General features: G+C 48.0%; 2 protein-coding genes across 3 annotated transcripts in view; one reads left to right on the forward strand and one right to left on the reverse strand.

The window, feature by feature from the left end:
• The window catches only part of SBF1 (SET binding factor 1), an 86,029-nt gene extending 77,328 nt beyond the window's left edge, over positions 1–8,701 (forward strand). For both annotated transcript variants that reach the window (XM_034430108.3, XM_034430107.3), the window contains 12 exons: positions 143–312; positions 436–612; positions 1,947–2,048; positions 2,124–2,309; positions 2,403–2,529; positions 2,606–2,736; positions 2,833–3,066; positions 6,377–6,487; positions 6,590–6,807; positions 6,935–7,022; positions 7,262–7,393; positions 7,518–8,701. In XM_034430108.3, the coding sequence (XP_034285999.2) occupies positions 143–312; positions 436–612; positions 1,947–2,048; positions 2,124–2,309; positions 2,403–2,529; positions 2,606–2,736; positions 2,833–3,066; positions 6,377–6,487; positions 6,590–6,807; positions 6,935–7,022; positions 7,262–7,393; positions 7,518–7,616 (1,775 nt within the window). In that variant the 3' untranslated portion in view covers positions 7,617–8,701. The remainder of the gene's footprint in view (positions 1–142; positions 313–435; positions 613–1,946; positions 2,049–2,123; positions 2,310–2,402; positions 2,530–2,605; positions 2,737–2,832; positions 3,067–6,376; positions 6,488–6,589; positions 6,808–6,934; positions 7,023–7,261; positions 7,394–7,517) is intronic.
• Positions 8,702–20,061: 11,360 nt separating this feature from the next.
• Positions 20,062–24,543, reverse strand: part of PPP6R2 (protein phosphatase 6 regulatory subunit 2) — a 51,161-nt gene continuing 46,679 nt past the window's right edge. The window contains exons 23-24 of the mRNA XM_034430084.3: positions 22,703–22,846; positions 20,062–21,290 (exon numbers count right to left, since the gene is read on the reverse strand). Of these exons, the coding sequence (XP_034285975.2) occupies positions 21,239–21,290; positions 22,703–22,846 (196 nt within the window). The 3' untranslated portion in view covers positions 20,062–21,238. The remainder of the gene's footprint in view (positions 21,291–22,702; positions 22,847–24,543) is intronic.

The following is a 24,543-nucleotide window of genomic DNA, read 5'->3' on the forward strand; positions in this document are numbered from 1 at the left end:
CTGCATGCTCTGTGCTTCTCCCTGTGTTTGGGGTTTCCTCTTAGGAAAGTCCCCCTGCCACAGATCCTGTCCCGCTTTGGAAGAGCGGCTCACTCCAAAGGGGCTGCATTTCCTATGGTGATGGGTGCCATTTTCCTTCCAGGCAAGTGGGGCAGCATTCGAGCCGGGGGCCGCTTAAGCAGCTACGCCCTCAACATGGAGATTGGGTCCCGACTGGCTGGGAAAGAATTTGGGGCACAGCCCAATGGGTCTCCCTCGGAAGCCGGTTTCCTCCGCCAGCTGTACATAATCGGAGACAAGTCCCAGTTGCGGGTACTCTTTGGCTGGGCTGGGCCTGGGGAGATTGTCACCCTCTCTCCGCCCCACGAGGGCTGGGGAGCCAGGAGGGGTTGCTAAAAGCTGCCTGTGGAAATAAATGCTCTTTGTGCTTCCCAGGGAATAAAGCCGGATCCTTTGCAGCACTGGGAAATGGTGCCCATCGAGGTGTTTGACACGCGGCAGGTCAAGAGCAGCTTCAAGAAGCTGATGAAGGCCTGTGTCCCTGGCAGCCCCTCCCCAGAGGCCAGCCCAACCTACCTGCGCTCCTTGGAAGAATCGGAGTGGCTGGTGCAGGTCAGTGGCAGAGAGCCTAGGTCCAGCCTCCTCCTCACCACTTTGCCTCCTCCCCTCTGGCCTTGACTCCTGGGCCATTGGCTGCCCTAGCCTGTCTTTCTGACCAGAAAGGCAGCCTGCACTAAAGACACACACACACTTGCCTTCTTGATGTTGAAAAGGTTGTGCAATCTCAGTCTCCCCCAGGTGAGCAAGGCAGCCCTTGTCATCGAAGGCCAGTGGGGGGCGTGGGGGGGACTAGAGCGGTTTGGGCCGAGGTTCTGGCAGGTCACCAATGCAGGCAGACCCTAGGATATGCTTGGCCCCTGTTTTTAGGATATTATTAAAACTTTCCTTTTTCTCAGGCATTGGACTGCTTTACTACCTGGTTGAGATAGGGGCTTCGTTCTAATTACAGTTTAATGTGGTGGCTTGAAGGCTGAGATCCTCCTTTCCGGTCACAGCAGGGGGAGGGTTAATAGGCATGTGTTCGGTTATGACTTTCACGACTTGAGCCTCTCCCAACTGCCCCTGCTCATGCTATTGACCCAGCAGGAGGGGCAGCCTCCAGGTGCCGTCATCTCAGGCATGTCAGGGGCAGAAGGGGAGCCTCTCCCACCATGGCCCTGGCCATTGGGAACATTGCCCCCTCTGAGATTAGGTGGGGGGTGCGGGTGGGATGGAGCCCGACTCCCAGCTGCGTCGATCGTTGTTTAGATGATGCCCAACTGTTGGGTGTTCAGTTTTTTGCATTCTGTAATTTATCTTATTGTAAACTGCCTAGAATCACGTGTGTGAGATGGGCAGCTGTATAAACCACATAAATGCATAAAGGGGGGCGTCCTCAAAAACAGAGACCGGGCATTGGGCAGCCTTAAAGATTTATTTATTTATTTATTTTTATTTAATCAAATTTAATCAAAGATGGGATTGGGGTTAGGGTTAGGGTCCTAGCGGGAGTCCATCTGGAATGGTGAGCAGCTGGCATCAATCGGGTGCAGGGAGATGGGATGAATTATGAATGGGAGAACTGTGAGAAAAGGATGGCAGGAATCAGAGGCTCCAAGAAGTGAAAGAGGAGAAGATGGAGAGAGAAGCTGCGGGATCTGAAGAGGGGGCAGAGGGGAGGGGAGGAGCGGCTGCTTCAGTCCCATTCAGGTGGAGGATGGTTCCATTCCAGGAGTCGAGGGGAGGGTCGGAGGGATAAATTCTGGATTACAGGGAGGACAATTATCATCTGTCCACATGCTGCAGGAAGCCCTGGGGGCGCTGGGAGCGTGGTTGCTTGGAGGAAAGAAAGGGCTGGAAGGAGAAGCTTTGTGGCTATTCAGCGACCCTTCCTTTCTTTATGGCAGATCCATAAGATCCTGCAGATCTCGGTGCTTGTGGTCGAACTGCTGGACACGGGCTCTTCGGTCTTGGTCAGCCTCGAGGACGGCTGGGACATCACCACTCAGGTCAGCAGGCCTCCTCCCAGAAGCGGCTCCACCTTGGCCCCAAGGCTCCCCCTGACCCGCCTCTTTCCCCCTCAGGTGGTCTCTCTTGTGCAGCTGCTCTCAGACCCCTATTACCGCACCATGGAGGGCTTCCGTCTCCTGGTGGAGAAGGAATGGCTGTCCTTCGGGCACCGCTTTGCCCATCGCGGGGCTCAGACTCTGGCCAGCCAGAGCAACGGCTTCACACCCATCTTCCTGCAGTTTCTGGACTGTGTCCATCAGGTGAGAGAAAGAGAGAAAGGCTGGCTGGTCCTGGCTTGCCTCTCTCAACCTCCCCTTCCTCTTCCTCCTTATCACCTTCTGGGTCTCTTGCAGATTCATGCACAGTTTCCCATGGAGTTTGAATTCAGCCAGTATTACCTGAAGTTTCTCAGCTACCACTATGTGTCCAACCGCTTCCGCACCTTCCTTCTGGATTCTGACTATGAGCGCCTGGAGCTGGGTAAAGCGGGTGGGAGCTGAATGGGTGGCTGGAGGCCACCAGGACCGGCCAGCTCTGAAGTGGCTTCTGCTTGCAGGTCTCCTGTATGAAGAGAAAGGGGAGCGGAAGGGCCCCCAGCCCTACCGATCCGTTTGGGATTATGTGGACCGGCTGAACAAGAAGACCCCCATCTTCTTCAATTACATGTATGCCCCTGAAGATGGGGAGGTGAGTGTCACCCAATCAGCCAGTGGTGGTCCTGGGTGGGGTGTGGGCTGGGGTTGGGCTGGACAGCGCGTCAGCTGCTGCCTGCCTTGCGTTCAGGTCCTACGTCCGTACAGCAACATTTCCAGCCTGAAGGTGTGGGACTACTACACCCACGAGGCTCTCGCAGAGGGGCCGTCCTATGACTGGGAATTGGTGCAGGACCAGGGGGAGCTCAATGAGGAGGCTGGCCAGCAGGACACCAGCACTCCCCAAAGCCATCGCAAGATAGTTTGGCCCTGTTACGACAGCTGCCGCCGGGTGGAGCCAGACGCCATCTCTCGGCTGCTGGAGGTGAGCTGCCCTGCTGGGCCTGTTTTGGGGGTGGGGGGTGCTTGCAGAGGGATGGCTAGTCGTCGTCTGGGCAGCAGCCTTTGGACAGAACTCAGGCAGGCACGGGAAGCCCCACATCATCCCGGTCGATTGGAGGAAGGCGCTTCAGTCTGTGCAGTTGATCTTCCAAGGGCTGGCGGGGCTCCAGGGCACCCTTCCTCCATGGTCCCCTCCGCAGCCCCAGAGTGAGAGTGGCTGTTCCCCCTGTTACCACTCAGGGCTTCCCAGAAGCGGGGGGGGGGGGGGGGAACCCCGCAAGTTCAAAATGAGAGGGGAGTTAATAACAACTCAAAACATTCTTAAGTGGCCTCTGAGGCAAATGGCACACCAGAGCGTCAAACAGGCAAACGTATCTTCCTTCTTTAAATTAGGGACCTCAGAGCATTCTACCTCCCCAATCTCCCCCCCCCCCCGCAAGCCTAGAAGCCAGGTTTCCTTTGCTGCTGCTCGAAGAGAGGAAGAAGGGGGGGTTGTTTTTGGGGAAAAAATATTTGTATTTCTTATAGACATAAGAAATACATCTTACGATCTCTTATACATAATTGATCATACATATACATATTTTTCTTAAAGAAAGCATAAAAATAAGGCATTTTAATTACATTCGGGGTTGCTCTTCTACCCTTCCTTTTCCCTCATTTCACAACAAACCTTCTTCTCCTTCTTCTTCCTTTCCCTTCCCTCCCTCCTCTCCTCTCCTCTCCTACTTTCTCCTTCCTCCTCTCCTCCTCCCTCTTTCCTCCTTCCCCTTCCTTTCCCCCACTTCTCCTCCCCTCTTTTCCCCCTCTCTCACCTTCTCTCCTACTCCTATCTCCTATCCTTTCTTCCTCTCCTTTCCCCTTTCTTCCATTCCCCTCTCTCCCTCTCCTCTTCTTACCCTCTACTCCTTTCTCCTTTCTTTCTCCTTTGTTGTGGAATATTCTCCTTGTTTGGTATCCGAGCAACTCCAATATTCTAATAACGTATACTTTCTTTTTGATTTCTTTTCAATTTTACTCAATCTGTCACTTTTATCACCATAATTGAACATTTATCATTATAATCTTCTTTCTTTTTCCCCCTCCTATCCCCCTCTTCCATTTACTCTGGTGTCGTCTGGGTTTCTATTTCTTTTTTATCCTCTCCCTCATTTAACTTTCTATTTATCTAAATCATTTATCTATTATCTTTTATTCATATTTCTTTTCTAACCATACATAAAATCTTCCCCATGTCTTGAAATATACCAATTCCTCTTTATCTTTTATTTTTAAAGTTAATCTATTCATTTCTGCATAGTCTAAAATCTTTTTTATTACTTCACCTTCTGGCGGGATTTTTTCTTCCAATTTTGCGCAAATACAATTCTTGCTGCTGTTATTATATGTATAATTAAATACACATCTACTTTACTATATCTCTCTGGCAGAATACCCAATAAAAAAAACTCTGGTTTTAATACTGTAGATTTATGTAACATTTCCTCCAACCATGTCTATATCTAGACCAATAGTTTTTTGCTTCTATACATGACCACCACATGATAATATGATCCCGGCAAATGCGAACATTTCCAACACTTGGCTGATTTATCCTTTAACATTTTTGCTAATCTTTCCGGTGGCATATGCCATCTGTAAAACATCATTTTATTCAGACTCTCAAAGTATTTTTTTCTCCAACTTTATTGGAATTGTTTGAAAGAAAAACAAGTCTTGGCAACACATTCATTTTGATTAATGCTATTCTTCCCATTAAAGATAATTGTAAATTTTTCCATTTTTCCAAATCTGTTTCAATTTGATTATCAGTTTATAATAATGATCTTCCTTCACTGTAATACATCTTGAAGTTAATTGGATGCCCAAATATTTCACTTTCTTCACTATCTGAATATCTAACTTCTCTGTTATTGCTTCTTTTGTTTTTCTCTCATATTTTTAACTATAATTTTTGTCTTTATTTATTTTCAATCCAGCTACTTCTCCATATTCCTCTATTTGCTCAATTAGCTTTGGGCTCGTTTCTATTGGTTCTTCCATAATAAATACTAAATCATCCGCAAATGCTTGTAGCTTATATTCTTCTTTTTTAATTCTCATCCCTTTTATTTCTTTATCTTATCTTATTTTTCTGTTTAAAATTTCTAGGGTCAAAAAAGTGGAGATAGCGGACATCCTTGTCTAGTTCCTTTTCTTATATCTATTTTCTCTGTCATTTCACCATTTATTATTACCCTTGCTGATTCGTCTTTATAAAAGTCTTAACCATATTTATGAATCTATCCCCCAAATCCATCTTTTGTAATTATAAAGTCATAAATTGCCAATTCACATTATCAAATGCTTTCTGCGCATCTAAAAATAACAGTGCCATTTGTTGCTCTGGATGTGCCTCGTAGTATACAAATGTATCCAGTATAATTCTTATATTGTCTCTAATTTGTCTCTTAGGCAGAAAACCATTTTGATCTGAATGAATAAATTCATTTAACAACCTCTTCATTCTTTCCGCCATAATTGATGCAAATATTTTATAATCTGCATTTAATAGTGAAATTGATCTATAATTCTTTATTTGTTGTAAATCTGTTTCTTCTTTTGATATAAGAGTTATATATGCCTCCATCCATGAGTTCGGAACCTTGGCTTCTATTAGTAAATCATTAAATACTTGTAACAGTGTATTGCTTAGTACATCTTGCAAAACCCTGGTCCCAGGGTTTTTCCATTCTTCTGCTTTTTAATTTCCTCCATCAATTCCATCATTGATATTCTTTCTTCTAATGCTTTTTAAAATTGTTCTGATATTTTGGGAGTCAAGGAAAAATAGAACAATATTTGGAAAAAGTAATGACTCCCAAAATGCCAGTGGAAGAAGGTTAAGGCCACAACTAAGCAGACAAAGTGGGCTGCCTTTCATGTTCGCCATGAGATTTAGCACCTGGTGGTTTCCATGCAGCTTTTCAAAGGAAAGCACACAATTACAGAGGGTTGTGGTGTTTTGTTTTGTTTTTTTGCTTTTGGCCATTAAGCTGTTCTACTCTGACTGACTAAATTATTGAGATACATTTTGATAGTTTATTCAAAATTCAGCATATACCTACACTTCAAAGTTTGGAAATCCTTAATAAGTTGGCCATAAGAAAAAAAGAACAAATTACTTTTACTTTATCCAATTAGTCACAAGCAGAAATTGGTCAAGGATTTGGGTTTTGGGATCCTCTGGTTCTAGGAGAGGTGATTTAGCAGGCAGCCTTGACCATTCCTGTCCACTCCCATCCCGGTTCCAGGAGGTGCAGAGTCTGGAGATGGAGCTGGGCCAGGTGCCAGAACGCTGGAAGGAGACCTGGGACAAAGTGAAGGCTTTCCAACAGTCAGAGGGCTCTGTGCTGGACAGTAAAGTAAGGAGTCCAGCTGTGCGCATGGAGTGGGGGTCGAGGGCTGCTTTTGCAAGTGGCTTTTATCAGAATGCCTTCATTCCGCTGATTACCTGTCTCCCTCAGGCAGCACCCAGTTCTCTCCTGATGGCATCCAGCCTGTCGCATCAGCGGCGCTCGCTCGGCGTCTACCTGCAGGAGGCGGGCAGTGGCAGCTCTACCTTAAACCTCAGCCTGGACAGTGAAACCAGCAGCTCATCCACCCCCTCAAGTGGGAAGCAAGGTGGCCGTAAGAGCACCGGCACGCTTTACAGTCAGTTCCAGACGGCAGAGAGTGAAAATCGGTGCGGATGGGTGGCTTGGGAGGGTTTGGGTGGGCACAAGGCGGAATGGAGCCCATCGACTTCCTCCTCCTCCTCCTCCTCCTCCTCCTCCTCCTCCTCCTCCTCCTGAGATGCTTTTCCTCCACAGTTCTTACGAGGGCTCCCTCTACAAGAAAGGGGCCTTCATGAAGCCCTGGAAGTTGCGCTGGTTTGTCCTGGATAAAACCAAGCATCAGGTAGGGGGAGGTTGGTAGTGCTTTGGTGGGCAAGGGGCCCTTTCTGCCTGGGTGGTTAATTGGCATAGCTCTGACCTCTGGTCCTTCCTTCTTTCCTCCCTGCCTCCCTCTTTCCTTCCTCCTTTCCTTCCTTCTTCCCTCGCCCCCTCCCTCCCTTTCTTCTTCCCTCCCTCATTTCCTTCCTTCTTTTCACCTTCCCTACCTCCCACTCCCTCCCTCCCTCCCTCCCTTCCTTCCAGCTGCGATACTATGACAGCAACCTGGACACGGAGTGCAAAGGGGTGATAGACCTGGCTGAGGTGGAGGCCATCACGCCAGGCACCCCCACCATGGGAGCCCCCAAGATGGTGGATGAAAAAGCTTTCTTTGATGTAAGTGACCCTTGCACCTGACAGAGGGTGGGCCAGTTGTGATCAGGGTGAAAAGTGACCGGTGCAGGATGCCCCCGTGCCTGCTGCCCCTCCTTCTCAGGACCGCACTTCTCTTTCTTGGCAGGTCAAGACAATAAAGCGGGTTTACAATTTCTGCGCCCAGGATGTGCAGCTGGCCCAGCAGTGGATCGATCGTATCCAGAGCTGCTTGTCTGATGCCTGAGATGCCACACCTGGCCTGCACAGCACAGCACAGGACAGAAGGAGGTGGGGGGTGTTGCCCAGGAGGGAAACCCCAACCTGGCTTGGCCATGTGCAATTTGCGGGGAAGGCGCGGCCGGCCTCTTCTGCCTTGTGAAGAGGAGAGTTCGTCACATGTCCGGCCTGGCGGATCCTCGGGAGGGACTGGCCCATCTTCCATTCTTCTCCAGAGGTTGGCAGAGCCATCGGACTTCCATGCCCCGGCTGCCTCCAGAGCAAGTCTGGCTGGCCAAGAATGGGCTCTGCTCTTGTCGAGGAAGCTGGCCGAGGGTCTGGCTGCAAGGCAGAGGTGGCAAGAGATTGCTGCAAAGCATGATACCAATCCCCCCACCCCCCGCCCCAGAGCTGGAAGTTCTGATGCCGGGAGGTTGGAAGGCAGAAGGAAGGTGGGGTGGGTGTCTGTACTCTGTTAATGCTGCTGCTGCTGCCGCCGCCGGTGGACAGAATGAGCAGTTCCTGGTCGAAGGCTCAGTCAGGTGGTGGGGAGACATTTGTTTGTGACAAACCCCCCCCACACACACACACACACACACCGGTTCTTACTCACTTCCCAGACCTCGCTTTCCCTCCAGCATCCTCAGGGCTAGCCCTGGAGTGCAGGATAGCTAATGGCCTGCCCTCCCCCACACTCCCCATTGCCCCCCCCCCATGTGCTAGCCTAGCACCCGAGAGCAAATCATGTGACTTGGTCTCTGCTCCTGCACCACCACCAGCCCCCCCCCCCCCCCCACACACACACACACATACGCACCCAATCCCAGGCTGCAGCCTCTCCATTCCGTTCTTCTTTTGAAGAGGAGATGGGAGAAGCCCTAGACCCTCTCCACAGTATGGAGCCCCCTCCCCCTCCTACTTTTTTATTGGTACCATAAAGGCTGTGGCTGGTGTGAATTTGGGGGTTTTTGTAACTTCTTGAGCAGTTGTAGATTATTGAAGTTTCTGTACATTGTGTCAAACCTAAAGAGTTCTTGTATTGTATTGTGCTTAGAGGAAAAATATATATGAAGAGAAAAAAACTAATGGAATTTAATAAAAAAAAACACATCACGGCTTTGGCTAGCTGTGACTCTATGCCTCTCTGAGGTGTTCCTGTGGCCTTATTGCTACAGATCAGTTTGGTCTGGATGCTCTTTTAAGGGCCACTTCAGAGACCTTCCAAGGCAATGTACTCTGACTTGGGGGGGCTTTTCCTTTGGAGGGCGGTGTCCAGAACCGGGCAGCGGAAAAGTTTTAAATAATCACAAGATGGCTGTTTCTTCCAGGCCAAGTCCTGTACACCAAAGGGGGATTTTGTTCAACACGCACAAAAGATGCAATTTCATTTTTGACATCGTTTTATTATATTAAAAGAATGAAGCTAGAAAATAGAAATATTAATTTAATCATGTATTTCAGTTTTCTTCTTCTGATACATTAAAATACCTGTTCATACATTTCCTGGATTTGCAATCTACAATGAATGACAATCTTCATCATACGGGGCAGACGATTTGCAGAAAGCAAGGCTTGTGCGACAGCAGCTGTCTTTGACTTTGACTTTGACTTTGATTAGATTTCTATACCGCCCTTCTCCCGAAGGACTCAGGGCGGTGTACAGCCATACTAAAACACATATAATTTACAAAATTTAAAAAACCATACAAAAGTTTGGCCCACAAATTAAAACTAACATACACCCATTTAAAATTCATATTCATGTTAGGCCAGCCCGGCTTGTTGAAATAAAAGGGTCTTCAGGGCGCGGCGAAAGGTGCACAGGTCGGGGATCATACGTACATTTAGGGGCAGCTCATTCCAGAGGGCTGATGCCCCCACAGAGAAGGCTCTCCCCCTGGGTGTCACCAGTCGACATTGTTTGGCCGATGGCACCCTGAGGAGCCCCTCTCTGGGGGAGCGAGTTGGCCGGTGGGAGGCTGTCAATGGCAGAAGGCAGTAAATACCCCAGTCCTAAGCCATGGAGCGCTTTGAAGGTGGTAACCAACACCTTGAATCACACCCCGAAGACCACTGGGAGCCAGTGCAGCTCGCGCAGGAGAGGTGTCACATGGGTGCGACAAGTCACTCCCATAATCATCCACGCGGCCGCATTCTGGACTAGTTGGAACCTCTGAGTGCTCTTCAAGGGGAGCCCCATGTAGAGAGTGTTGCAGTAGTCCAGACAGCACGTGACGAGGGCATGAGTGACCGTGCGCAGGGCATCCCAGTCCAGAAAGGGACGCAACTGGCATATCAGGCGAACCTGATAAAAAGCTCCCCTGGCCACGGCCGTCATATGCTCTTCCAAAGACATCCAGGAGAACACCCAAGTTGCGAGCCCTCTCTGAGGGGGCCAAGATCTCACCCCAATAGTCAGCGATGGAGCCAGCTGACTATACCAGGAGGCTGGGAACCACAGCCACTCGGTCTTGGAAGGGTTGAGTCTGAGTCTGTTCCTCCCCATCCAGTTCCGCACGACCTCCAGGCACCGGGACATCCCATCAAGGGCATCATTGGGATGGTCCGGGGTGGAGATGTACAGCTGAGTGTCGTCAGCGTACTGATGGAATCTCACCCCGAAACCACGGATGATCTCACCCAGCGGCTTCACATAAATGTTGAACAGAAGGGGCGAGAGGACCGACCCTTGCAGCACCCCACAAACAAGGCGCCTCGAGGTAGACCTCTGTCCCCCTGCCAACACAAACTGCGTACGGTCAGAGAGGAAGGAGGAGAATCACCGCAACACGGTGCCCCCCACTCCCAACCCCTCCAATCGTTGCAGCATGATACCATGGTCGATGGTATCAAAAGCCGCTGAGAGATCTAATAGGACCAGGACAGAGGTTCCGAGCCCTCCAGAGATCATCAACCAATGCGACCAATGCCGTTTCCATGCTGTACCCCGGCCTGAAGCCCGACTGGAACGGATCTAGATAGACAGCTTCATCCAAGTACTGGGGAAGTTGTCGCGCCACCACACTCTCAACAACCTTCGCAACAAAGCAAAGGTTGGAGACTGGATGATAGTTCGCTAATATAGCCGGGTCCAGGGAAGGCTTCTTGAGGAGGGGCTTCACCACTGCCTCTTTCAAAAAGGGAGGGAAGAAACCCTCACTCAAAGAAGCATTAATAATCCCCTGCAGCCAGCCTTGTGTAACTGCCCGGGAGGCCAGCACCAACCAGGAGGGACACGGGTCCAATAAACATGTGACAATGCTAAGCCTACCCAGAATCCTGTCGATGTCCTAGGGAGTCACAGGGTCAAACCCCTCCCTTGAGAACCCTCTTGAGTGGGTTCTCAAGACCCACCTCCGTCACCCTATCTGAATCTACCCAATCAGAGTCCAAGCCTTCCCAAATCTGAGTGACTGTCATGCAGGAATTGCACAAAATCCTCAGCCCTGCCCTGTAAGGGATCTTCCCTCGTTCCCAGTTGAAGGAGGGAGCGGGTCACCCTAAACAGGGCTGCTGGGCGGGTCTCTGCAGACCCGATAAGAGTGGAAAAATAATTAAATTTTGCCGCTTTTATCGCCACTAGGTAGATCTTAATATGAGACCTCACCAGTGTTCGGTCAGATTCGGAGCGGCTGGCCCTCCAATCACTCTCCAGGCATCTTTTCCGGCGCTTCATCTCTTCAGCTCCTCGAAGAACCAGGGAGCCAACTGAGATCGGCCACCAGGTCAGAGGCCACAAAGGAAAGGCATGACGCGGTCCAAAGCTCCAGCAGCCACCTTATCCCAGGGGGCCACCAGTTTTTCAGTCGCGCCGTGAGCCAGTGCCTCAGGGAATGGCCCAAGCTCCGTCAAGAACCTGTCAGGGTCCATCAGGCACCTGGGACAGAACCATCTAGTCGGCTCTGTCTCCCTGCGGCGAGGGGTAGCGGTTTGAAAGTCCATGCAAAGGAGAGAGTGATCAGACCATGACAAGGGCTTAATGACTAAATCCCCTATTTCCAGATCACTCGGCCACTGACCAGAGACAAAAATCAGATCCAGAGTGTGTCCCCCCATGTGAGTAGGGTCATGAACTAGTGGGGTCAGGTCCAAGGCCATCATGGAAGCCATGAACTCCCGAGCTGCCATAGACGTTTCACCGACAGATGGCAGGTTGAAATCCCCCATAACCATAAGCCTGGGGGTATCAACTGCCACCCTGGCTATCATGTCAGGCAGTTCGGGCAGGGCCACTGCCACACAGCAGGGAGCCAAGTACATAATCAGCAGGCCCATCTGCACCCCACGGCCCCACTTCACAAGGAGGAACTCACCCCCGGCTATCTGAGGTCTCCCTCGGACATAGACTTTCTTTAATAATAAAGGCTGTGGCTTTGGATGGTCCAGTTCAGGACTGCTAAGCCAGTCCCAGGACTTCTTCCTTCACGCACTCCCCCCTGGCTCTGTGTCCGGCAGCAGGAAGGTGGTGGAGCATGAATTTCCTGGTGATACCCATTTGTCTCTCACAATGCCTGCCGCACCCAGTCATGCTGTCCGTCTGCTGTCTCAGGGCCTGGAGGCTGTTAGAGCCCGGCACTAGAGGCTCATCAGCCCAACCCTAACAAGATTGGGTAGCTTTGGGTTCAGTAGAGCTGTGCCCCAAAATCAGCCACCTTTAGCTATTGATGTGGTTTTGCTTCCCCAGAGGGAACCGGTGCATCATTTGGGGGGGTCTTTCTGGGTTCTTGCTGAAAGATCAAATGGCAACTGTGGCACAGATTCATCCCCACAAACCAATTGCGCTTTTTCCTGAACTGGCAGACTGACCATCACTCATGCTTTCACCATTTCTTGTTGGATTGTTCTGATATGCTCTGACCTTCAACACTACCTGATACTTCAGCTGTTCCAGACTTCAGGTAAGGGTTATGGGCACATCTTGTGGCCCCCTCTGTTTGGTGAGCTGCTCCTTGAGTTAAACTTGTTACCTTAAATGGCTTGGGGTGTTACTCTCTGTGAGTTTATCTTTGTTGAATTGCCCCTTCCTACAAGAGCAGCCCCTTCATAGACCAACTGCCTTGTCGTGGCGAAGGGGCTTGTGTAGCTCAATGAAGCTATGAGCTATGTTGTGCAGGGCCACCCAAGGCGGACAGGTCATAGCAGAGAGCTTTGACAAAACGTGATCCACTGGAGAAGGAAATGGCAACCCACTCCAGTATCTTTGCCATGAAACCCATGGACAGTACCAAAAGGCAAAAAGATATGATGCTGGAAGATGAGCCCCTTAGGTCGGAAAGTGTCCAATATGATATTAGGGAAGAGCAGTTCCAGAAAGAATTAAGTGACTGGGTCAAAGCCAAAAGGACACTCAGCTGTGGATGATTTACTTGGACTTCAGTAAAGCATTTGATAAAGTAGACCATAACCTACTATTAGATAAAGTAGAAAAATGTGGGTTAGACAGCATCACCACCATATGGATTCGTAACTGGCTGACCAACCATACTCAACGTGGAGTCCTCAATGGAACTGCATCTACATGGAGGGAAGTATGCAATGGAGTACCCCAAGGCTCTGTTTTAGGCCCAGTACTCTTCAAAAGCCACCTTTTGCACTCTCCTTCTTCACCTGCATCAAGAGGCTCTTTAGTTCCTTTTCGCTTTCTGCCATTAGAGTGGTATCAGCTCAGAAGAAATGGAGTAGCCTTCATAGTCAATAAAAGAGTAGGAAAAGCAGTACTGGGATACAGTCCCCAAAATGATAGAATGATCTCAGTTTGAATCCAAGGCAAACCATTCAACATCACAGTAGTCCAAGTCTATGCCCCAATCACTGGTGCTGAAGAGGATGAAGTTGACCAGTTCTATGAAGTCCTACAACACCTTCTAGAATTAACATCAAAAAATTATGTCCTTATCATCATGGGGGATTGGAATGCTAAAGTAGGAAGTCAAAAGATAACCAGAATAACAGGCAAATTTGGCCTTGGAGTACAAAATGAAGCAGGGCACAGGCTGATAGAATTCTGTCAAGATAATACGATGGTCATAACAAACACTCTTTTCCAACAACCCAAGAGACGACTGTACACATGGACACCATCAGACGGTCAGCACAGAAATCAGATTGACTATGCTCTGGAACCAAAGATGGAAAAGTTCTCTTCAGTCAGTAAAAATAAGACAGGAGCTGACTGTAGTGCAGATCATGAGCTTCTCGTTGCAAAATTTAGGCTTAAATTGAAGAAAGTAGGAAAAAACAGTAGGCCACAGGTATGAACTAAATCATATCCCTAATGAATATACAGTAGAGGTGACAAATAGATTTAGGGAATTAGATCTGATAGAATGCCCGAAGAACTATGGATGGAGATTCGTAACATTGTACAAGAGGTAGCAATTAAAACCATCCCAAAGAAAAAAATGCAAGAAAGCAAAATGGTTGTCTGAGGAAGCTTTGCAAATAGCTGAGGAAAGAAGGGAAGTGAAAGGTAAGTGAGAAAGAGAAAGATACACCCAGTTGAATGCAGAATTCCAGAGAATAGCTAGAAGAGGTAAGAATATCTTCTTAAATGAACAGTACAAAGAAATAGAAGAAAACAATAGAATAGGGAGGACCAAAGATCTCTTCGAGAAAATTGGAGATATGCAAAGATGGGCATGATAAAGGACCAAAATGGCAGGGACCTAACAGAGGCAAAAGAGATTAAGAAGAGGTGGAGTGGTCACTGACCTCAAACCAGACATCCTGGAATGTGAAATCAAATGGGCCATAGGAAGTCTGACCAACAACAAAGGTAGTGGAGGTGACTGTCAGCTTTGGAAGCCATATTAGGCCATAAACTTCAATGCTGCCACTTTTTTTTTTTTTTTTTAATTTGATTTATATGCCGCCCTTCTCCGAAGACTCAGGGTGGCTTACAATGTGCTCAGCAATTCTCATGTGGGAAAGTAGGAGAGGGGTTGTTAGTAGACATAATAGCATTCTTCCTGTCGGTCAAGGTCAGGGCGATCCAGCATCTGGAGAAGGAGTGGTCAGGGGGCTGGGTCGAAGTGGGACGGACGTTGATTGGAGCATGTGATCGACTGGGGAGTGAGGGGATGGTTTTGGGGTTTTTGAATTACTGAGGGAAAACCCGGGCCTTTCAGATTCGGTTTTCCCAGATGTGCCAGTTTACCTATTCTAGTAAAGAGAACTTTGGAAAATGCTTGCTTCCGTGTCTTTACTCGGAGTTGGGGTTTTCTGGAACGCTGACAGTGACAGTATTCCAGCTGAGTTATTCAAAATCTTAAAAGACAATGCAGTAAAAGTGCTACACTCAATTTGCCAGCAAATTTGGAAAACTCAACAGTGGCTACAGGATTGGAAAAGGTCAGTTTACATTCCAATTCAAAAGAAGGGCAATGCCAAAGAACGTTCAAACTACTGCAGCATTGTATTCATTTCACATGCTAGCAAAGTTATGCTCAAAATCCTACAAGCTAGGCTCCAGCAGTATGCGGACCGAAAACTGCCAGAAGTACAGGCAGGATTTCGAAGAGGCAGAGGAACTAGAGATCAAATTGCCAACATATGCTGGATCATGAAGAAAGCTAGGGAGTTCCAGAAAAATATCTACTTCTGCTTCATTGACTATCCTAAAGCCTCTGATTGTGTGGATCACAACAAATTGTGGTAAGTTCTTAAAGAGATGGGAGTACCTGACCATCTTATTTGTCTCTTGAGAAACCTATATGTGGGTCAAGAAGCAACACAGAACACAGAACCACTGATTGGTTCAAAATTGAGAAAGGAGTTCGGCAAGGCTGTATACTGTCGCTCTGCCTATTTAACTTATATGCAGAGCACATCATGAGAAAGGCGGGGCTAGATGAATCACAAATTGGAATTAAGATTGCTGGGAGAAATATCAACAACCTCAGATATGCAGATACCACTAATGGCAGAATGTGAAAAGGAACTAAAGAGGTTCTTGATGCGGGTGAAGAAAGAGCAAAAGTTGGCTTGAAACTCATCATTAAGAAAACTAAGATCATGGCATCTGGCCCTCTCAATTCCTGACAAATAATGAGGAAGAAATGGAGGTAGTGACAGATTTTATTTTCCTGGGCTCCAAGATCATCGCAGATGGGGAGCTAAGAAATTAAAAGACGCTCTTGCGGAGGAAAGCTATGGCAAATCTAGGCAGCATATGAAAAAGCAGAGACATCACCCTGCCAACAAAAGTGTCTATAGTCAAGGCTATGGTTTTCCCAGTTGCAATGCATGGCTTGAAAGTTGGACCATAAGAAAGGCTGAGCGCCAACGAATTGAAGCCTTTGAGCTATGGTACTGGAGAAGACTCCTGAGAGTCCCTTGGACTGCAAGGCAATCAAACCGGTCAGTCCTAGAGGAGATCAACCCTGACTAGTCTTTAGAAGGCCAAATCCTGAAGTGGAAACTCAAATACTTTGGCCACCTAATGAGAAGGAAGGACTCACTGGAGAAGAGCCTAATGTCGGGAAAGATTGAGGGCAAAAGAAGGGGATGACAGAGAATGAGGTGGATGGATGGAGTTACTGAAGTAGTAGGCATGAGCTTTAAATTTTGTATTGATATGTGTTTTAGTTCTGGCTGTGCACCGCCCTGAGTCCACTTGGAGAAGGGCGGGATATAAATTGAATAAAATAATAAAATAAAATAAATAATAATAAAATGGACTCCAGGGGGATGGTTGAGTACAGGAAGGCCTGGAGGAACGTTGTCCATGGGATCACGATGGGTGGGACACGACTTCACAATTAACAACAACGTAACAGCAGACACCTAACATGGGTCCCAGAATCTTTGACTTCCCTGCCTGTCAGCTGCCACCTTATGCTTGCCTCCCTACAACCCCATCCCAGATTTATCTGGTCCCAAGGTGCTGCCCTTCAGAAAACCTCTTAACAACTTGGTTTTCAAACAAATGAACCAGAAACCAGTTGGTTGATCAAGGATGGCTGGAACTTATCTGTATTTCCCCAGTAAAAGTTAGCTGTGTATTTGGTTTAGTATTTGCATTTTTCATGCTGTTTTAATTCTATATGCCACCTTGAGTCTTTTGATTAGGCAGCCTTATGAGTCGAATAAGTGAATTAAATTATTCTCATCTTCTGCAACACTGGTGGTAAGCTAGAAATAAATGTCAAATTACATTTAGCAGAACAGGTGGAGACATTAACTATCACAAAGGTTTCTACAGGAAGAAAAGGTATTTAACTTCCTGACCACAAATCATACGAAGAATCCTCAAATTATAGTTGTGTGGACAGGTTCTGTCACACACACACACACACACCAATGCCAAAAGAAGTAGAGGACTCCATGGAGGAAAAAGCAGCAGCAACTCATTATTAACCAGGATGGCTGCAGTTGCATGGCAGGTACTGAGGCTTATTCTTGCTAGCTGTTGGTAGGCTTTATTGAAACTCAGGTTTTGCTTGGTTAGTAACTACATAAATATAACTTTTTAACATTTTGTTTTGTTTCATTTCACAGGTTCAGCTGTCTTTGTCTTTTTGTTGAACATTTTGTCTGTTAATACTGCTGGCCTCGTTTCCTGTAAAACGAGTGAAAACTGATCTGTAATGGCTTCTAAAAAAGAACAAGACATTCACTCTTATGGGCAACCAAATTGGGACTGGTAGAGACTTGTTCCCATCTGAACTCCCAACATTACGAGACTGTCTCAGATATGGCCTACTATTAAGAGAACAAAGTAGTGATGATGCTACCCAGCAGCCAGTCTTGCAAGTGATCTATATCCATAAGTGCTTGAAAAGTGGGAACGAGTGAAGAGTTTGTGATCCCCGTTATAAATTCACTAGTGACACTCTTGAACAAGATCCAAGAGAGCTGGGATCAAGACAAAAACATATCACTTGGTAGAGGAAAGCTAGATGTCAAAGAGACTTTCACTGTAAAACTTGACAAGCTCTTTGACATGCTCAACTGCAAATATCAAATTGTTCTGTGTGCAAAATTCGGCCTCCCTGCTCGCTGCAAAAAAGCTCACATTAACTGTACCTGCCCTAAAAAGATGAAGATACCATTGAAGGAACTTGCTTTCATTAAAGATCAGAGAGACAAGATTGGATAGCACCAGATTAGCTTGCCAGATGTGCCTGAGCAGCAAGACGATGAGAGACAAAGGCTTGCTAAATATAAGCAGAAGTATTCCAGACATTTTGATACTGACAAATGAAATATCTCTTATGATGAAAATGGACAGATGACTGATGAAGATGATGAAGAGGAAGTTATGAAGAGGACTTAGACCAAACAAAAATGCCCTCGATTTCAAAAGACAAGACAGAATATAATAGATCAGAAATATCAAATGTTGCTATATCCATTTGCTTGATCAGTAGAGAGCATAAAATACAGTGTTGGTCTCCATGCCACTGCTGCCCTTAGCACAGCCGCTTTCATAGATGCTGGCAAGAGACTTGTAGTTGACCACAATAAAGTCAAGAGCCCAGAAAAAATTATGAAGTCCTTAGATCAATTTGATGAGCTCTGTAAGAAGGATGAAATAGAACTTTATAATTTCACTCCAGAGAAAGGCTCAAAAACAGGAAAACCTGCTCAAGTGATTGCAGATAATCTGGTGCATTTCGTGAAGAAGGTAGGCATTGACAAAAACTTGAAAGCCATTGGAGGAGGTTCTACAAATGTTAATACTGCCTGTGAAGGTGGTGTCATGCATTGGATAGAGGTCAAGCTTGACTCGAAGTTGATCTGGTTGGTGTGCACATTCCACAGGAATGAGTTACCTCTGTGACAATCACAAAATTGGATGGGAAGACCTTGTCTAACAAATAATGGGTTGGTAAAGCTAGCAACATGGTAGACATTGCAACAGAACTCCTTCGTTCATCAGTTTCAATTGCTGAGCCTCTCATTTCACTGAGCGAGTGCTGTAAAGGATCTCTCTACTGATCAAGTGTATGGATATAGAATCACACAGGCAATAATGACAGGAGAACTTATCACAGATCTGGCTCCCCTGGAAATTGGTCCCATAAACGACACTGGTTGAAAATAGAAATGAACTGAAAATAGGCTTTGTCAATTATGGGTTTCAAAACATGGCTTTAAAGGCAAAACTCTCCAAAACTTATGATAGTGCCAACTTCTAATTGAATCTGGCAGAAACAATTTTTTCCTACTTTTGCCACATAGGGGAGGGGGGAGGAGAAAAATGAAATACATTGCTAGACCAAACACAGAACTTTCTCATGGGAACCAAAGTCACCTCTACAGGTGGTGGATAGAGATGGGGAGGAGTGCCTGGAGAGCCGCCAATTAAACTAATTGGCCATGACCTGTGAGTTTTGGGGAGTTATTTCCTATTTTAATTACACTGAAACCATGGGAAATATGTTCCATCTGATAGTGCCAATATGATCTACCCAATAAAGAAGTTCTTAGAGGAAGACCTCAGCCTCAGAGTTCTCATTTGCTTGGGTTCATTAGTCGGGATCATGACAGATAGTGGGATACGTTGTTGATGTGTACTACCCTTGCTGATTCAACATCGAAGTAAAATGTTCCTGGATTGAAGGCCTGTGTCATTTGTTGTTCCAGCTGCAGCAAATCAGACTGCAAAAGGCAGCTGTAGTAGATGCTGTTTTGCCAACCATTCAGCGCTCAGTATGATATACACTTTCAGTGAAATGATAATCCAGACACTCTTCTGTTCAGGTGATATTCAAGAGGAGAGAGCTGGTATGCAAAAGATCAATTGATTTGAGGGGTGCAGATGATGCGCTGGGAGATTTTTGTGTATGTGCAAGAAAAGCACTTTTAATCAACGGCAGAACATCCAATCTGCTGGAGCCGACTGACTGGTCTGAGCCAAGTTTGATGTGCAAACTGACTACAGCATAAATAAATTAACTGACGAACCAAAACAAGTAGTACAGTGGCCTTGTCATGCTCAATCAATAGAAAGAGGTGTGAAACAGGTCACAGAGGAGCAAGCAGAGTGTAGACAAAAGAGAAACATGAGGGTTATATCAGAGGCCAAGAAGCAAGTGGGTGGTTGATGTCGAATGAATCAAAACACGACTGGATGAAACTCGCTGAAACATTTTTGTAACTCAGATAATTGCTTTCTGTTAGTTTTTGATTTCATGGATTATTTTTTTGGTTAGCTAGTTAAGATTCATATAGAAAAAATCCTTATTTTTTGTAACACAAAGTGTAATTTTGAGAAGATAGTTAACAGTATTTGGGTTACAAAATACTTTTGTGGGTTATATGATCAGATGTGGATTTGCTATTCAAAGCTTAACGTTGTGCAATTACAAAAATAACAGATGATTTGAATTCTTGGTGTAACAACACATATTTTTAGAACCCCCCACTGAAAAGAAAAAAAATAATAATTTACACCCCATTAAATGACACGCCTAGGACATGGCCTCCGCCCACCAATTCCCTGACCACAAACCACACAGCTCACCAGCGGGAGAAAAGTGGGCTGACCTTGTTCCTCAAAGGCCTCTGGCCAACCCTTTTAATTTGCAAAAAACATGGGACAACACATTGTGAGTTTTTTAAAACAACAGCAGTGTTTGTTGGGGGGTGCCAGATTTAAGCTTGTTTTCTTCACCCACTCCAGGAAAGCTTTCAATTCCGAAGTATCTGATTCTGTCACCCATGCCATTGCTGAGCATCAGTAAGTCCCACTGAGGTTTGGCAAGGAGCAGGTGGTTGCACGGAGCCTGGAAACACCAGGAGGGGCACAAAGGAGCCCATTTTATCCAACATCACGGTCTCGATTCTGCAGCAGCTCAGCCACCCATCATTATGCTGCGGAGGTAAGGGGAGACTGCCCCTGCCCCACAGAGCCTTTCTGGCTGCCCTGGAGTCCACATCTCATCTAGGGCACGGCTCATGCTCCTCAGGCATTGCCAGGCCATACTGGCATGGCTTCCTCAAATGTCTCTTCCAACTTTCAAGGTTGGCATGAGATCCAAAGTGCAAAGTGTTGCCGTTCTGGCTTCTATTAAAATTTTTACAAAATTAAACAAACCAAAGGAAAACTCAAACTGTACGTGAAAGGGGAAGTCTCCAGAGACCACCCCACCCCAGAAACACTCCAGGACCTTGTTCCTTGCAAGGTCACCTTTGTTCCCAGGGGTGATGCTGGTTGACTTAAGTCCCTTCACTGGCGTGCCTTCCTCCCAAGAGCGGCAAGAAATTCTGTCCTTCAGGACACCAGCTGCCCGTTACTCCCCTCCCCAAACCTTCTCATGTAGCAGTCGCGTTCCTGATAAGGCGTTATTGCTTGATAAAAAGCTGGCAGGGAAGTTCCAGCACCAGCTTCTTCCCAACATCACTGGGCCAATCCAGTGCTTTCCTGGAGCAGAGGGTCCCGGATGCAAGACTGGGAGATCATGGCCCATCCATCCCTTCTGCCTGCCAGAGCCAAGCCAAGAATGAGCACCGGGGTAGGTCAATTGTGGCTGGATGGAGCTGGGGGAGGGGGAGGGGCTGGAGGAAGAGGAGCACATGCTGCACTCAAGCCACGGCTGAAGAGGGACCTGCTCTCTACTCTCTGTTCTCTTCAAAGGCAGCCTTGATTAAAATGGACACGTGGGCAGCCCAGCTGCAGTCAGGCACTTTCCGAGCCGTCCCATATCAAGCTGGGCCTTTCAGTGGGGCCTCTGTTCCCGGGTGGGGCTCCTCATTCCTGCAGAAAAGTGGGAGGGGGGAGAGAGAGAGGTTAACAGCTGCTGCAAAGGTGGCTTTTCTCCATTGGTCCAAATCATCCTGGTAGCCAGATTCCCACCTTCCTGGTGCCTCCTGAAAGAAAGAAAGGAAAAGAGAGCTTGTTTCCTTGCGGCCTTGAGAACAAAAGCCGCCAGCTGGCCAGAACCCGGAGGGGGAAGCCCGGGTCCTTTCTGGGCTGGCAGGAGTAGCCACCAAGTCTCCCCTCACAGCCCCTGGAGATCAGGCTTGGTCCTTCTGAGTAAAACCCCAGGGAGCCCAGACCAAGCCTCCCCTCTTCAAGAAAACGGTCCCATGGCTAAGTCCCACCGCTTCAGAACGAGCGATACTTTGGCCCAGCTCAGTTTCTCTTCATGCGGAAGAGCAACTCTTTGACCCAAGACAAAACCAGAACTTTGGTCACATGTACTGAAACACAACAACGCAGAAGCTGCACGAGGCGCTGACCCTGGCTGGGGGGCTGGGGGACGAGGACGACCGAGCCGTGCCTGAAATTCACCTGGCTGGCCATCACCTCCTGCCACCACTCCAGACTTCGGTTCAGGGAGGGTCTCTCTCGGTCCCAGGGGTGCCTTGCCGGGTGTGGAAGCAGGTCACTCTGAGAAGCTACCTGCCAGGTACTGACCGCCAGGTGCTTGGCAGTGCCCTTCAGAAGCTCCCTGGTGCCATTTTATTCTTATCTCTCTATTCTAATGTATTTTCTATTCTTATTGTCTTCTTCTGTTTCTTCTATTTTATATGATGAGAATGACTACGCTTAACTAATGTTATTGTATTTGTACTAGAAGATCGTTATGAAGGAAATGAAGAGTTACACAAGGTGTAATTGTTTAATGTATATCGTTTGTGGAAGGGATGTTGCACAGATGTATTTGTACTCAAGATGACACACTGTCACCTCCTGGCCCCAAAACAACGGCGGTTCTCTTGTCCCCGTGCAGGTGAAGGACTCCCATTATCTGGAGCAGTAAAGGCTCCTCTGTTTGCCTTTCCCAATTCTCTCAGTCCGAAGAACTTCCTGCTTCGACAGTAATCCTAGCCGTCTGGCTCCACCAGCACCCCCTGGTCCCATCACCGGACCTGCAAGAGCTACGCTTGCCAAGCAACTTTGGGCCTACTGCAAATCTGAAGACAAGACCCACCAGAAGGGCCGATGGGCAGCTGCCAAAGGAACCATCCTGTGCCAGGAGATTAACTGAAATGGCAGAAAGTGCCTGATCTCTTATTCCTTGCCTTGCCTTCCCCTGCCCTGCCCTGCCCCACCCGTAACTGGAAGAGCAGCCCCACTCAGATGCGGGCCCAGCCTCCATCCCCAGCGACAGCCTGCAAGCAGTCAAGCGCCTGGCTTTAAACAGTACTGGCTCCTGCCCTCACCTGCTGTCCCTCTTGGCCTCCGGCGTGACAGCTGCAGCAGCAGCAGCAGCAGCAGCAGCAGAATGTGGAAGGATGTCAAGTGCCGGGGTGGCTTCGCCTGTCAGAGGACTCGCCAGCTTGTCAACAGTCACAGAGTTGTTACTGCTGGGTGAGAAGAACCGAAGCTGGTTAAAGGGCCAACGATTGCCCCAAACCACCCCAGTGGAGAAACAAACTTGGTCCTTCCTCATGAGCTCCTGGTGAAGCGGGGGAGGGGACACCAGGGCTACGAGGGCCTGCAAACTCAGGTCAACCCACTGAAAAATTCAAGGAGGACAACTCTCTGCCTGCTTCCTATGGCCAACTGCAGAGGAACAAGGAAGGTGATGGGAGAGAGCCCCACTTCCTGCTGTCAATCAACCATGTCAATCCTGCAGAATCAACTGTGATTGGCCACTGCGAGAAGCTAAAGGCTGGACCATGATAGGTGAAGGCTAGGGCAGGAGAGAAGACTTACATCCTTACATGAAGAGACAACACAGCCAGACCAGCAACCCAGGAAGAAAGAAAGGGAACACCCTCCACTCTCGCTAGATGGGCATCGCTCCCCTCCCCCAGACTGATCCAGGAGAAAGGGGAACTGACTTCCCACTCATCGAGAAGGAAAGATGACCCCGCCAGAGCCAACCTTGGGTGCCTACAAGGGCCAGGAAGCACTGACGCACCGGTGGCTCTTTCTTCATGCCTCCCTGTTGAAGAGGCTCAGGGAGGAAGAGCAGAAACTAACAAGTGACTAGACGGGCGGGGGGGGGGCACACAACACAATGGAAACCATGGGATGCATTTATACCAGGAGGGACTCCTAACAAGAGATGGCTGCACCTTACAAAGCTGATTTACAGGGCTTTGAAGTAAATTCTGCAGGGGAGGGAAGGAGAAGACAGCCCAGAAAGGAGGGGAAATACTAGGAATACTAGAGTTTTGCAGAGCAAGGAGTGATCTGCTGGGGGATCTCTTTCAAGACTCAAAGGGGCTTTTCTTTGAAGACGTTTCACTTCTCATCCAGGAAGCTTCTTCAGCTCTCATCCAAATTGAGCCTGAGGAAGCTTCTTGGATGAGAAGCGAAACATCTCCAAGGAAAAAACAAAGATAGTCCAGTTGCCTCTTGAAAAAGCCCCTTTAGGACAACCATGACCTGGATGACGGAGAATCTCCACAGACGCTCCGTTCAAGACTGCTCCTGGGAGAGCCAAAGGGGGTATCAGAGGCAGGCGCTCTTCCAGCGAGGGGGGGGGAGGCAAGAGGAGCCAGCTGGCTAAGGAGTGTATGTGGGCAGGCAGGCGTGTGTGCGTCTGGATGCCATGCAGTGACAGTAAGACGCAGGCACAGAAGGCAACTCCAAAGACCCAGCCCTCTCACCTCAGCCAAGGCATGGCAGGGTGGCAGGTTCTTCCTACAGCAGACACAGCACTAACTGGGAGGATGCGATGGCTGCACAAATGCCGCATCAAAGCCCTGCCACGCGGGGTTCCCCTAAAACGTGTCCCCGCAACTCCAGAGCCTTGCGTCTGGAGGATCTTCTCAAAGTCCCACTCAAGGGCTACTTCAGCAAAGGAGGCTTAATGCAACCCAAGTAAAACAACAGGCCTCCCACACCATTCCCCAGGATGGCTCACTCCAATATGGTCCTTTTCGTTTACACAGCTCTCAAGGAGGAGGAGGATGTCGATACACAAAGAAAGGGGGTGGGTGGGGGAGGCGAGGGACAGCCCTCCTTTCTCCTGGGAGGGTTACCGGTCACCATCCAAAGGCAATTTTCCTGGGGGAGAATTTCAGCCACAAGAGGAAGTGCCAGAGGGGCG

This window comes from Pantherophis guttatus, chromosome 7 (genome assembly GCF_059756535.1).
Source record: "Pantherophis guttatus breed Tessera chromosome 7, ASM5975653v1, whole genome shotgun sequence".
NCBI classification, from domain to species: domain Eukaryota; kingdom Metazoa; phylum Chordata; class Lepidosauria; order Squamata; family Colubridae; genus Pantherophis; species Pantherophis guttatus.